Genomic DNA, 13,083 nt, shown 5'->3' on the forward strand with positions numbered 1-13,083 from the left:
TGAACCAGGCACTTCCATGTAGAGGAGCAGCCAACTGCCGCCCCATCCCATCTACATGCTGGAAGCCTGAAATAGTGCCATGCTTGACACCAGCAGTTGTGAATATTCCGCGTCGGGTCTTCAAGAAAGGGTATCAACTAAGAAAATCCTAACAATTTGTATGACCGAAAAGATGAGTCTCTTGGAGGAGATCCCTGAAGGAATATGAAAATGAGAGAAAGAGAAGTTGGTGACGTCACAAGAAATGCACGTGGCACGCTGAGACGACTGGCTGAAGAAGAGAATGTATGGACCGTATAGAAACTGATGACGAAGTAAAGAATCGACTAAACTTTCATGTGCGAAATGCATGTGTGAAGAGCACTGCAGAAAATGCAAGCCGTTCAATAACTGTACAGATCCAGCAACACAAGTAGATTAAGTGATCATAGAAGCTGGCTATAGGTAGTGAATAGACTGCAGGCGAAGCCGCCATTATATAGAAGCTGGACATCGGTGTCGCAAGTTTAATAAGCTCAAACTCATGAAGAGACGGGCTGAAGGTTGTGTTGCAGCAGAGAATTAGCCGGGAGCATGGAAGAATCGAGAAGGGCTGTCTGGCCTGGCCTCAAGACTGAAGGCAGCCAAGAACTGGTTATCTATTCTTGAAGGCAGAGAACATGAGAAGCTGAATCATTCCTTGGTAAGGTGCAAAGACAGAACACCATGAGTGGCAAGTTTATTAATTCAAGACAATTAAATGCTGTAAAATATTGCGGTCTCCTGTCACATGAGCCAAGGATGGAAATAGAGTTGGGCACGCAGTCCAGAACTATGATAAGCGTGTGCTCACACTCCCTTATATTCCCAGAGACTAGAATACATTGCAAGGCCAAGTTCAAAGACAATGTTCATGACAGAAGACATGGATGATGAGAGATGTTGGGCTAATTGGGGTGAGGAGGGACACTCAACTACACCTCCTGGAACCTGGGGTATGAGTTTACGTTCTGCTAGTGAGATGAATGTTCCAGAAGGGGATGAGCATGCCAACCAATTGTAGAGGGCCATATAACAAAGGACCTTATAGTTTGAGAGCCAATAGTGTACCGTGTTTCTAATAACTGGTGAAGATGACTTGCACTAGGGGTGAGCATGAGTTGTCCACCTGACAGTACAGACCCAATCACAACCCGACCCCTTATAGAAAGTTTGCTTAGATGTTCCCCTTGAGCCAACCACAACCCCCGTAGGTGTTTCTTAATTGCCATGTAGTATGATGAGTTTTTACTATAAAAGTGTTGTTTTTAATTAAATTCGTTGTAAGAATGCTGTGCGATGTCCGTTGTAAGTCCCTGATTTAGAGAATACATACTAAAACAGTAAACAAACTTTGCTATCTTCCTGTGTTAGTTTGATAATTTGGTATAAAGAGTTACTGTGCATCCCATCTACGATGTTACCCGCTACCCGTTAAAGGCCCTAAGCTCATCTAGTTAGCATGTCCCTTAGCACAAATTGCCAGACATTGTATCTCAACAGCAGAACAGGCTTAGTAAATTGTAGAATTGGGCAATGTTTGGGTGAAATTTCATTTCTGTGCCAATTCCCTTCAACCTTAACGACCCCCAGCTCTTTTGCTGGACTCCTCTCTGTTATTCCTGAGTGTGTGTGGCCTTTTTCTCACTCAGTCATGTGTTTTTCTGACTATGATTTTCTATGTTCCTTACTGTTTTATGGCATCTGGTAAACTCCGGAGGCATCTGTTTTTGTATTGTGACACAGCACCTTTTTTGCACTGCCACTGAGAAGTCCCTTGCACTTCTCTTAATGTTTAACTACATTTTCTTGGGTTAACTACTGTTCCCAAGAATAGTAAGATGACCCCTGTCTTACTTATCTTTACCTTATGGGTCCAGTATCACACCATCCTATGTGTAGTTCTGGGTGGAGGGGGGGGGTTACATAGTCATTCCTTTAACCCATTCCTCATGGAACATTGTTACACTAACTCACTTGAATGGCTAGTGGCAGTGATTTCTTTTTTTACTAGCTGGTGATATGTATCTGCAGGCTGATACCTCAGTTGCAGTGCTGCACACAAGGGTGACAATTTTCTCAAAATAGGCCCTTTCTTCTTTGCTCGCCATTTCTTGTTAGTTCATTTTTCTAGGCTTTTACTCTGTTGTTTGCATCAGGTTTTAGCCCTTTGTGTAGTTTGCCCTTGGCAGGCTACAGCCCTGAAGCCCGCCCAGGCTCCAGTGTGTCTGGAAAGGCAGGAAATGGGGGAGTGTCCCGAAACATCCCTTTCCTTTGTCTCTAGGTGTGCCTGAGTGAAACCAGTTGTAATTGGCCCGCTGGCTGTCCTAAAAGGATAGCCACCCTGCTGTGTGATTGATAGCCTAGGGCTGTGTGTGAATGGGAACTTGCAAAAAAGTGAGGTTTTTCGGACTAAGAGTCGACCACTGGACAGAATCCAAATCAGAGGATGAGAGAAGACGCCAGCAGCACCCGCTGGACCGCAAAGTGCCCAGTGAAGTCCTGCAGCTGTGTTGACCCGTTGTCGAATCGACAGGGAAGAACCCGCAAAGGATGACTTCCTTCCTTAGGCTGATGGGACCAACTAGCCTCGAGACGAACTATTTTGGTGCAACCCCCGACGTGCTGCGACTTTCCAAGGCTGCAGAAGCCCAATACCCGGGGTATCTCGACCACTTGTGAGAGTGTCTTCTGAAGTCCGAATCCGTCCAGATCTTTGTAGACATCCAGAGGACCCTACAGAAGTAAAAAAAAACTGTGTCCAGAGTCCCCTCACCGAGGGATCAAGGAAATCCTAGCCAGGGCCTTTCGTTCTTTATTTGTGCTGAGAAAAAAGAGCCAAAACCACAAAGAGCCACTGAATCGATGGAAATCCATTGCTGCGTAGTCCCTCTCTCGAGTGCTGCCACAGGAGCCCACCAGACGTCCTCCCTTTGGTCACCACAAATAAGGAACTGGAACAAGGGTCTGCTGCATTGCATCATGAAGGCAACCAGCTGCAACACGTTATTCATTTTCAAGGTACTGTCGGGCTTGGGATGCTTCCTACCTTTGCGAGTACTTTTTAACCCAACACCAAGTTGACCTCAACTTACCTGTATTGGCCTTACAGCTTGGGCTTTCTAAAGGTGACTCCTCCTGACTTACTGTGAGTTCTCTTTTGAAACACTGCATATCTAAGAACATCTTTCTAGGAAGAAGAACATTAGACCTTAACTTTGTCCATTTACTTTGGCTGTCCTGGCTCTCTAAAGGCCTCCTTCTCAACCTATTAGCTTTGGCAGTGCTTGTTCCCTTACCGGTCTTAAATGTTGAACACTTTAATGCTGGGATAACTGACTGTCTGCATCCCTTTGGGATAATCTAGCTGTTCTTATAACATATCAGTCTGTTCTGATCTAATCCTAACCCACCCTTCTTGAAAACCTCAATATTGCAAAGATGATAATATATTCATTTTATGCTGACCTCAAATGATATCCTCTAGGAATGATCACCTCTAGGTGCTGGAACATGTGTAACATATGACTGAATTACCCACCTGATCTGTTCACTTTTTGAGTTGAACCCTACTTCGAATAAATGTTACAATTACTGGCTTTTAAAGAACGCTTTAAATATCTTTGTCTATAAATAAATAATTATTTTATTATAACTTAAGTGTGTAAGTGTTTACTTGGATATCTGTATTTACTGGTTTCATTGCACAGCTCTACAGCTCATGTTACCCCTCTTAAAATAAGCCTGGCTGCTCAGTCACACTACCAACTTATGTAGTACAGGCCTATATTAAAAGACAGGTCTAATACCAAGGAGATAGGTTTTGTGTAGTCCCACGCCAGTTGGACTGCACTAATTCTTACCTAACAGGCAATAATCTCTCCCATGCTGCTCTGTTACAGGCGATAAAGTTTACTGCCTCAGGGAAGGTGGTAAATTGAATGTGGCAAGAGGTGGGAGGAAGAGGGTTTGGTGGAGACATGGAGAAGACAATCTGCTGCTCTGAATGCCATCTTGTTCTTTAATATAAAGCCCTTAATCCAAGCAAGCGGATTGGCTGCACTGCAAGACCAGCTACTATTCATGCACTTTTGGTTTTATCACCTTTTGTATTCTAGTGTCTGTTGGCTATGAATATGAGTCCTGCCTAGATTTGACCCTCTGGGAGAAAAGGACCGCCATTTTGCAAGGCTACGAGCTAGATGCCTCCAACATGGGTGGTTGGACGTTGGATAAACATCATGTACTGGATGTCCAGAATGGTAGGTAATGTGGATTAAACATGAGCTGGTCTTCAGAGTAATGGTAATATCAGATGTAAACAATGTTGTTAATATATTGAATTCTATCAATGATAGATTGTAATTTTCCACTGTCTGCATTACATTTTGGTATGTGCATCATTTTTATTTTGCTCTTTAATACTTTCTATCTCACCTATGGTCGAATCACTTGTTTTTGTAATGACTGAAACTCCTTTCCTGTTGGCTCCAAAACCGGTTCCCGTTTCCCATAATCTACCAAAGTCCACTAGCTCAAAAATTGCCTTTTAAGTCTTCTGATAGGATGCCTTTGCTCTAAAGCAGGGTTTAGTGGATTTGTGGGAACAGCCATGTTTCACGGGATACATTTGCGCACGTTTTTTAAATGTATTGTTGCCTCCTAACTATACAGTTCAGCAAACCAAATCGTTTAACTCCTGGGGTTCTAGAAAGTGCCCAATCCTCTCAACATAAGTAATATCCACATTCTGAGTAATTTGATAACTATTTTGTGTATTTGCGTGCATTTGTTTGTTTGCAGTGTTAAGATGAGTTTATATCTAAATTCCACCTTGGCCTAACATGCCCAAGCTATTGCTAGAGAATATCATGCAGTTTTTACACTCCAATGAGGCAAGCTTCCCATCTGGAAACTCTGAACCCATTTAGTCCGATTGGTGAGTCTCTGTTGCACCACAAGCACCCCGTATGGAGTGGCATTTTGTGCAAAATTATCTCAAATACTAAACGTCTTCTTAAAGGGGTGAATTCTGTCCATCTTGAAAGGCTGTGCTGTGTTTGAGCATCAGCAATTTGTATCCCTTTAATGGTGTCAGAAATGAAGATGCCTTTCACTAAAACATGAATTAACTGATTTCAGTTTGGCAGGGGTGTGGGGGAGACAGGTCACACATGTGTTGGAGAGCGAGGACGATCGTCCCAGGCCTCCAAAAGGTACTGGATGAGGCAGAGTCAGAAGAGTGTGTCGTAGGTGCTTGGGGAGGTTATAGGGGGCAGGCGGGTGTTGATAGAAGCTGCTTTATAAGCAGGTCAGTATACGTTGGGGTATAGATTGTGCTGGGAGTGAAATGCCATTCTGAAATTGAGGCCTAGCACTGCGCTGCAGCCAGGGCAGTAGTCCCGGGCCCTGAACATTGAGATAAGTGTGTGCATGCAGGGTCAGGATGTATCTTAGGCAGCAGTGAGAAAGACCAAACGCGCAGAGATTCATAAACCTCTCATTGTCTCATATTATTAGCACTCGTATCCCAGAAGGAATGCACCCTGAAAGGCCACGGGAGGGAGGGGAGCCAGGGGGGGGGGGCGAGAGCTCCCTGTCAAAAGTTATCGCATCGGAAAGTAAGCACGAGCCTCTGACCTTCACCAGTTCAAACCCTAAGTTATAGAGCCTAGATGCCCCCGTCCCAAGAGCCCAGCATTCCAATGTACCGGTCAACCACAGATCACCGACCATAAAACTGTTAGTGTGATAATCCATCACAAGGCTTACAGCAGAAAGAGTTCACCCCACCTGAGGTCCCTGTGATTTGTGTTGTGAGGTGCCAGGGAGGAAAAGTAACACATTTAAACTTGGGTTGGGAAGAACTCGAACGGCACTGACGCGTCTGAGATCCAGCAGAGGTTCAGAGTTATTGTGACCTCGAAAGTAGCCTCTACACCCGTGTCTGCAGTACCAGGTGCACATTAGGCCACAGATGTGAGACGTACTGAATTGCTTTAGTAATTGGCAATTAGGAGCTTAACACTTTATGACATATGAAGAAGAATCCCATGTGGAAGAAGATCAGCAGACGATGCTGGGGCCAACGGCCTAGAATCCCATATGGCGCAATCCCCCTATGTATAGTGCCACACCAACCAGCCACGTGGCTTTGTTACCTATGCGATACATGTCAGTTGTGACGCTTTTTACCTTCGGAAAACTATTGCTCATGCTGATTTTGTCAGAGCACTATGTGGCAGCAGAGTTCTTTGCTATCGCGCTCTTGTTTTTTATGAGAATACATCTTTTTCGCCCTGCACGAGGTATGCTGGGCCTTTTTCCCTAGTGGGTTGTATTTTTTCTGGTGTGAGCGTACACATGTTGGATATTGCCCTCTGTATTCCTATTGATGAGTATATTGGATAAATTGTTGACACAATCTAATATGCATCAACTGAATAATTGCTGCCATAATTGAAACACTACTTGAATAAGATATTGCACAAAAATGAATTCTTTGCAGTTAATTTGCTAAAAACTCTACCCAATTTATTTGAATGATAAAAGACAGTTTGTACAACGCGTTTGCCTGGGTTTTGAGGTTCAACCATGCTATTGCCAATCCTGCAGAAGTATGGGTAATCAGAGGTGTTGGTCCATTGCAGTATCACAGTGGCACTATAACAGCTCAAAATAGTAACTCATCTGATCCAGATGACGGCACAGGTTCCAATCTCCTATAGGCATTTTAAACTACTGGAGGGATTGCAACAGACATACAACAGATATACCTAGGGTACCACATGCGAAATGTCATTAAAAAAATGACCAGTTGTGGTAAGCATTTACATTTTATTCCTGGTAATGGTGCCACTGGTAATGTAGGTGGATTTGTCAGGAGGACGAGTGAAGTACATCTACTAAGCCATCTAATAAGCCAAATGCTGTCTAACCAGTTATAGAATATCCCACGGATTGGTAAAAATGGTGGGTACCACCACTTTAACCATAATTTTGACTGATCCAAGCAACCCTGTACATGACCACCTGGTAAAACATTTTTTTCATTTACTCCAAATGTATTACATCTAAAGTAGGGCAGTTTTTTGCTTGGCAAGAACACCTTTTGTTACCTATACAGGTTATTAATTACCGAATTGATGAGCCAGCAATTGTGGCTATCTTTCAAATTGGCTTTGTGTCTATTTGTCCTACTTCTTCTCAAAGGTTAAACTGTATGAAGCCTAGAACCACAATTTTGTCACGTCATGAAGTTTCTATGGTGTGCCCATCATTACCGCAGTGGTGTCTTATGATGCCAGGACGTGGCTGAAAAATGGACGGTGGAGAAAGGGAAGAGCTGAGTGAGAGGGTAGCAAAACAGATAGACTAACAACTGGAAAGATGCAAAGGTGTTAGGAGGCAAATTAGTACATCATCTGTAGCTCCTGCCCCTCCCACCGCCCATACCACCCTTATCCCAGGCAGATACAGCAGAACATAGAGATGATTTAGGCTGAAGATGGCAAAAGCAGTCAAACTACTGTTGTAACAGTAAAAAGCACATGCATTACACACGGAGCAGATGTGCACTCAACATGAAGAACATATACACTGGTAAAACATGCATTTATACATTAAGAATATTAACCTAGCATCCACAAGACGTGAAGAATACTAACATGCCTAATGTATAAGGTGAAAGCAACATAAACAATATGCAAATATAGTTTACTAACATAGTAACAAGAGTGTAATTGGTCAGCCATTTTCTTTAAAATAGAAGCTACAGCATGCTTTTAATTAAAATGAAAGGCCTCAAGATTTCGAGATTACTCAAAATGCTGAATTTACAAAAATGCATATTCTTGTAGAGCTCAGACATGTGATGCCAACTAGTGCCAAGGTTATGCAAAAAAAATAAGGGAGGATCAGAGCAGAAGAAAGAAGGCACAAGATAGTAATTCCCAAGACGTCACCCGGATACTCCCAGAGTAATATATAAGAGCACAACCAGCCTTTGCAAGCCAAAAGAGTCCATGAACAATAACTCAAGTGTACCCGGGGGCAACAGAAAAAACAGAACACGCATAAGTAGTAGCTGAAATCCAAATAAATAGGACATAATTCCATTTCATACACGGTCCCATTACATGTGACCCATAATTGAAGAACACTGCCTAGTCATTAGAAACAAAAAGATAGGACACTTGCCGTACTCCCTACACGTATGCACAGACATGAGGCGCCAGACAAGGTCAAATAAATAGAGATTGCCTGGTCTCATGGCCAAGGAATGAGGGATGGTAACTTCTTTAATGAACAATGAACAGTCCATGGGCATCTCACCCCTACCCCTTGTCTGGTTCATGTCTTGACGACCTGCCAATTGTCCAAGGATGGTTAGCAAGGAGCCAACCTTTCAAAACCCTCTTTGTTATGCCACCCATCAGGTTATGTGCCAACCAATTACCTGTTGTAGAGATGACATAGTTTAACCTTTATCAATATAGGGGAGGTCTCAGGAGGAGCCATTATACAAGTATAAGCTGGTTAAATGTTTCAACCATATAGAGTGTAAATGTAGCCACCCCCACTAACCAAGGCCCATTCCCCATAGGTTTCTGTAAACTGATAACATGTAATGATGTCATTTATGATGAAGTTGGACCACTTAAATCATTGTTTGTAATGGACGTGCCAAAAGAAACACAATGTAATGTTGTCCTGCTTTATTTGGATGATGATAAAGCTGGATTTTGCGTTGCACTTTGTCTACTTCGCGTTCAAGTCTGGTATGGATTGACCCCAAGTCCTCTGGGTAATTTGGGACTTTCCTAGGCCGTCTTAACAAAGGAGTTGAGGAAACGGTAATGTGACTGTAGTAAGGGTGAACATCGACACTTGATCAGCTGGAATGCTGACTGGAAAGAGAGAACTTCAAATATCTTGTGGTAGCAAGCATTTTCCAGGGATGACAGTTTTGACTACTTGGAAGGTGATACTAGTAACATATTTATGTGATGGATCGAGATGTGATCACGTGTGCCCTTGAAGTGTGGAGGTTTGATTGCCAGTTAATGTTTGAAGGGAATGAATCTGGGTGAGCTAAGGTCACTTAATAAGTCACTGGGTCGCATTACGACTTTGACGGTAGTCGTGCAGGTAAAACTGGGAATGGGGAGGCCGGATGCACCGGCACCATTCAGAACGGTGCCAGTGCATTCCGCATGGTCTGCTCGCGGATACCGGTTCGGCCGCTAGGTCAGACCTGGCAGGCAAAAAGGCACCCACGAGCAGAACTCGTAGTTTGCCGGTACAGCAATATAACCAAATGGTAAATCCATGTGGAGCATCCAGTTGTATGCGATGGACATATTGTGGCAACTCCTGGAGTGGGCCTACACCTGGAGTGGCATGGTGCATTCCGTTTGTCAAGGAGGCCAGGCCAGTATGGTTGAGAATGCAACTTTTCAGAGGTTACGTATCTGATGAAAAATCACTGGAAAATGGATAGGAAAGGCAAAACATGGATATTTTGATCGAATGATTGGAGTTGAAAGTTCTAATTTAGCTGTTTTTATTTGTGTGCCTTTGTTGCAGAGTCTTTCCCTAAGCTATGGGGGTATTTGCTGGAACTACATGAGTGTTTCTCAAAACCCTGCTGTGTCTACCACTTGTCCAATTTATTCTGGGAGGCACTGGCCATATTAGCATGCTCCTGACACTTGGAAAAATAGGACCCATACTTAACTAGGAATGGATAGGAGGGTAGTTTATGGTGACACAATAGCAAGACCATATAGTCCCCAACCTACTTCTTTTCAGTTAATTGTAGACACAATGTAGGGTACTGTAAACCTATAAGTAGGATATACTGTAAATAAGCCTGGGCATAAGTGCAGGCACTCACTGCTTTGGTGATGGTCCTGAATGTGGCCTTCCTCTTACGAACAGGACTGTGGCATTGTGTACCTATTTCAGAGCCCTCATGTCACACAAGAAGAGAGGAGCATGTCCCTGGAGGTAGTGCTGTCCAACTTGCAATGAGGACACAGATTGATCTTACTTCCTAAACGGAGGCCTGGAAGATTTGGCTAGATTTTAGAATGTGTGAAAGATTCTCGATAGGATCAGACAATCTGCAAATACATAGTTTTAAAATATGTATATGCATAAACTGGTAATGATCTTTGCCCTTGATTTAAAATTAAATAGATGGGTTGTGCTGTTGGAATGTATTTAGGCTCCTGCATTGTGGCTTTAATTGATGTACAAATTAGTGAGAAAAAACTCAGCGAGACAGCAGGTCAATTCCGAGAATATAGAAATGGCAAAATAATGATGCTTGTGTATATGCATAGTGCTCGCCATGTCTGGGCCGGCCTTGATCCACAAAGTGAATTTATTGTGGCGTTAAATTATGTGCGCGAGCAGAGTAGCCAAGGAAGTAGAGCGGGGCAAGTAGGGGACTTCTCCAAGTGGCGTGTGTCTAATTGAATAAATGAAGTGGTTCATTGAAACGACAAGGTGGATGAGCTAGAGAAATGTGTTCCAGTCGGTGACAGGTGTTTGCACCGGCACCCTGAAACACTGTTATAAATATTCTAATGTTCATCTTTCCTTCCCATGATAATAGAGGAGAACGAGCCAGCGAGGGAGCAATTTTTCCAAATAATGACAGAATAAATCAGGCACAATTGTGCCGAGCGCTGACTTCGAGGATCCCTCTGATGAAAATTATAGAACTCGGCTCCCTCAGCAAAATGATGATGCATGATTGTGGTGAATGATATCATGCGGGGGATGGGAGCATGGTGCGCGCATCCCTGATGCATCCGTTTTGGGCCTTCGATGTTTTAGGGAGTTTATGGCGCGCACCTGCCTGAAGGCAGCAGAGCAGCTTTGTAAAGAGAACGCCTATTGTAGGAGCAGCTTCTCAAACATGAGGTGGGTGATGAACACGGAACAGTACGGGTTGTGCGGATACACCGAGTCATGCATTGATGACACAGTTCTGTCACTGAAAACATCAGGAATTTTAGATTTATTTATTTATTCAATTTGTTAAGCGCACATCAGACCAAAGGCATCGTGGCGCTAGTTACAGTGTTGCTTATATTGGTTACATACAATTCATGTCCGTGCGGTTACATTGGACGAGATATACTTTTTTTTACAGACATGCAAGATCAGCATAAAGACACGTGAGAATGGGGTTAGTTGAAAAGGGTAGTTTTGAGCTTTTTTCGGAAGGAGAAGAGAGAAGCATCAGCTCTCATCAGTTGCCTAGGAGTGAGTGGGAATGTAGTTGAAGGGGTAGACTCTAAGCATAGGGACCGGTCTGAGGGCTTGTGTGAGCTACCTACAAGACAGGAGGAGAGCCAGATTCAGTGTGCCGACTGTAGGTTCAAACTCCTAAAACAAGAGGGAGAATGCCTGTCAAGACAGCTTCCTCAAGAGGTGAGGTGGATAGGGAGATCCTGGTAGGGAGGTGTTCTTCATGTGACAGTCGGATCTGCTTGAACAAATGGTTGGTCTACAACAAGTGCTTGAGATACGCCAGGAAGAAACACTGAACAATTGCCTAATGAAAATCCAATATTTGGAAGAACCAATCGACTTGGCAACTTAACTCGGGCACTTTGAAAGGAGATCTCAGGAAGAGTCACATAGAGGCTAACCACAAAGTGTTTCGGGTGGTGGGAAAACTCATCACAAATGCTGAAGATTGAATTCAGCAGATTGTTCCACAACAGTGTCTGACCACTTGCTGGGCGGCAGGAAAACACCTACTTAAGAGACTTTTTGATATTGGCGAAACATCCTGACCAGATACTTACCCAAGAATTCCAAGTTGTCTGGGATTGTTCAGGGAGACCCGTTTTGAGAAAAGTGTGTGGTGGTGGGGCAGCATTGAGGCATATCCCTTTGGTCATTCTTTCTTTGTGATTTCTGCCTCAACTGAAATTCTTTCATTTATTCTTCATGTAAAGTGGTTGCAAATACATAATAAAGACACTGCCCTCATTATTAGTTTGATGCTATCCTGCCAGTAAATCTGTCTGGATACCACCAAGCGTTATTACCATTACCGGCACCTGATATGTTGGAATTTCCGGCATATTACACGTGCCGGCAACAGTAAGTAATTAACCATTCCATGGAGTCCATACCGGTGCCGGTAATACCGGCTATTTGCCGGTGGGGGGCCTGACTTACCTCCAGCCAATCCAGTGCGGGTAAAGTGGCGGGGATGGAATTACCACCACTTTTTTCCTGCACTGCCAAACTTATGAGCCCTTCTGTGTATGACATGTACTGCCGTGTCTGGTGTTGTTTCAGTGTGTCAGTGACAAAGCCTGTAAAGAAGTCATGGTATTTATGAAAACACTAATACAATTGTTCTCATCACCAGGGATCCTCTACAAAGGAAATGGGGAAAACCAATTTATATCTCAGCAGCCCCCAGTGATCAGTAGCATTATGGGAAATGGCCGAAGGCGTAGCATCTCGTGCCCAAGTTGCAATGGTCAGGCTGATGGAAATAAGCTGCTTGCCCCTGTGGCCCTGGCCTGTGGAATAGATGGAAGCCTATACGTTGGCGACTTCAACTTTGTTCGGCGGATATTCCCATCTGGAAATGTAACCAGTGTTCTGGAGCTTAGGTAGGTCTGTGGATCATTTCGTGAAAGTAACCCATTTCTTATTGTGTTACAATGTCACCTATTGACCATTCCAACACTGAGAGTTTTGCCACTTTTCTGATATGCAGATGCCTTTTCCAAACTCCTCTTTCATCCACCTCTGGCGCACCCCCTCACACTTGAGCCTCCACCTTCACAGTGGTATTTTTACATTCTGTAGCCATAAGTGGTTCTTTCAAGCTGGATACTCTGGGATATTGTTTGAAATCATACTCTGAGTGTGTCCAACACTATCCCACAAAGCACTGTACACCATTATCAGTTAAAGTGCTGCCAGATACACAGTCCATGTGGACGTTCCAATACTGGTTCTAATAACTATTTTCCCTGATATTGTTATGACATTTGTAGCATATATGTTTTGGGTCCACCT

At 43.6% G+C, this 13,083-nt stretch overlaps 1 protein-coding gene across 16 annotated transcripts in view; it reads left to right on the forward strand.

The window, feature by feature from the left end:
- Positions 1–13,083, forward strand: part of TENM3 (teneurin transmembrane protein 3) — a 1,347,981-nt gene that overhangs the window by 1,260,062 nt on the left and 74,836 nt on the right. For all 16 annotated transcript variants that reach the window (XM_069631455.1, XM_069631458.1, XM_069631457.1 and 13 more), the window contains 2 exons: positions 4,137–4,280; positions 12,422–12,671. In XM_069631455.1, coding sequence (XP_069487556.1) covers positions 4,137–4,280; positions 12,422–12,671 — 394 coding nt within the window. The remainder of the gene's footprint in view (positions 1–4,136; positions 4,281–12,421; positions 12,672–13,083) is intronic.

The sequence above is a fragment of the Ambystoma mexicanum genome, chromosome 6q (assembly GCF_040938575.1).
Source record: "Ambystoma mexicanum isolate Mex_15411 chromosome 6q, UKY_AmexF1_1, whole genome shotgun sequence".
Lineage (NCBI taxonomy): Eukaryota > Metazoa > Chordata > Amphibia > Caudata > Ambystomatidae > Ambystoma > Ambystoma mexicanum.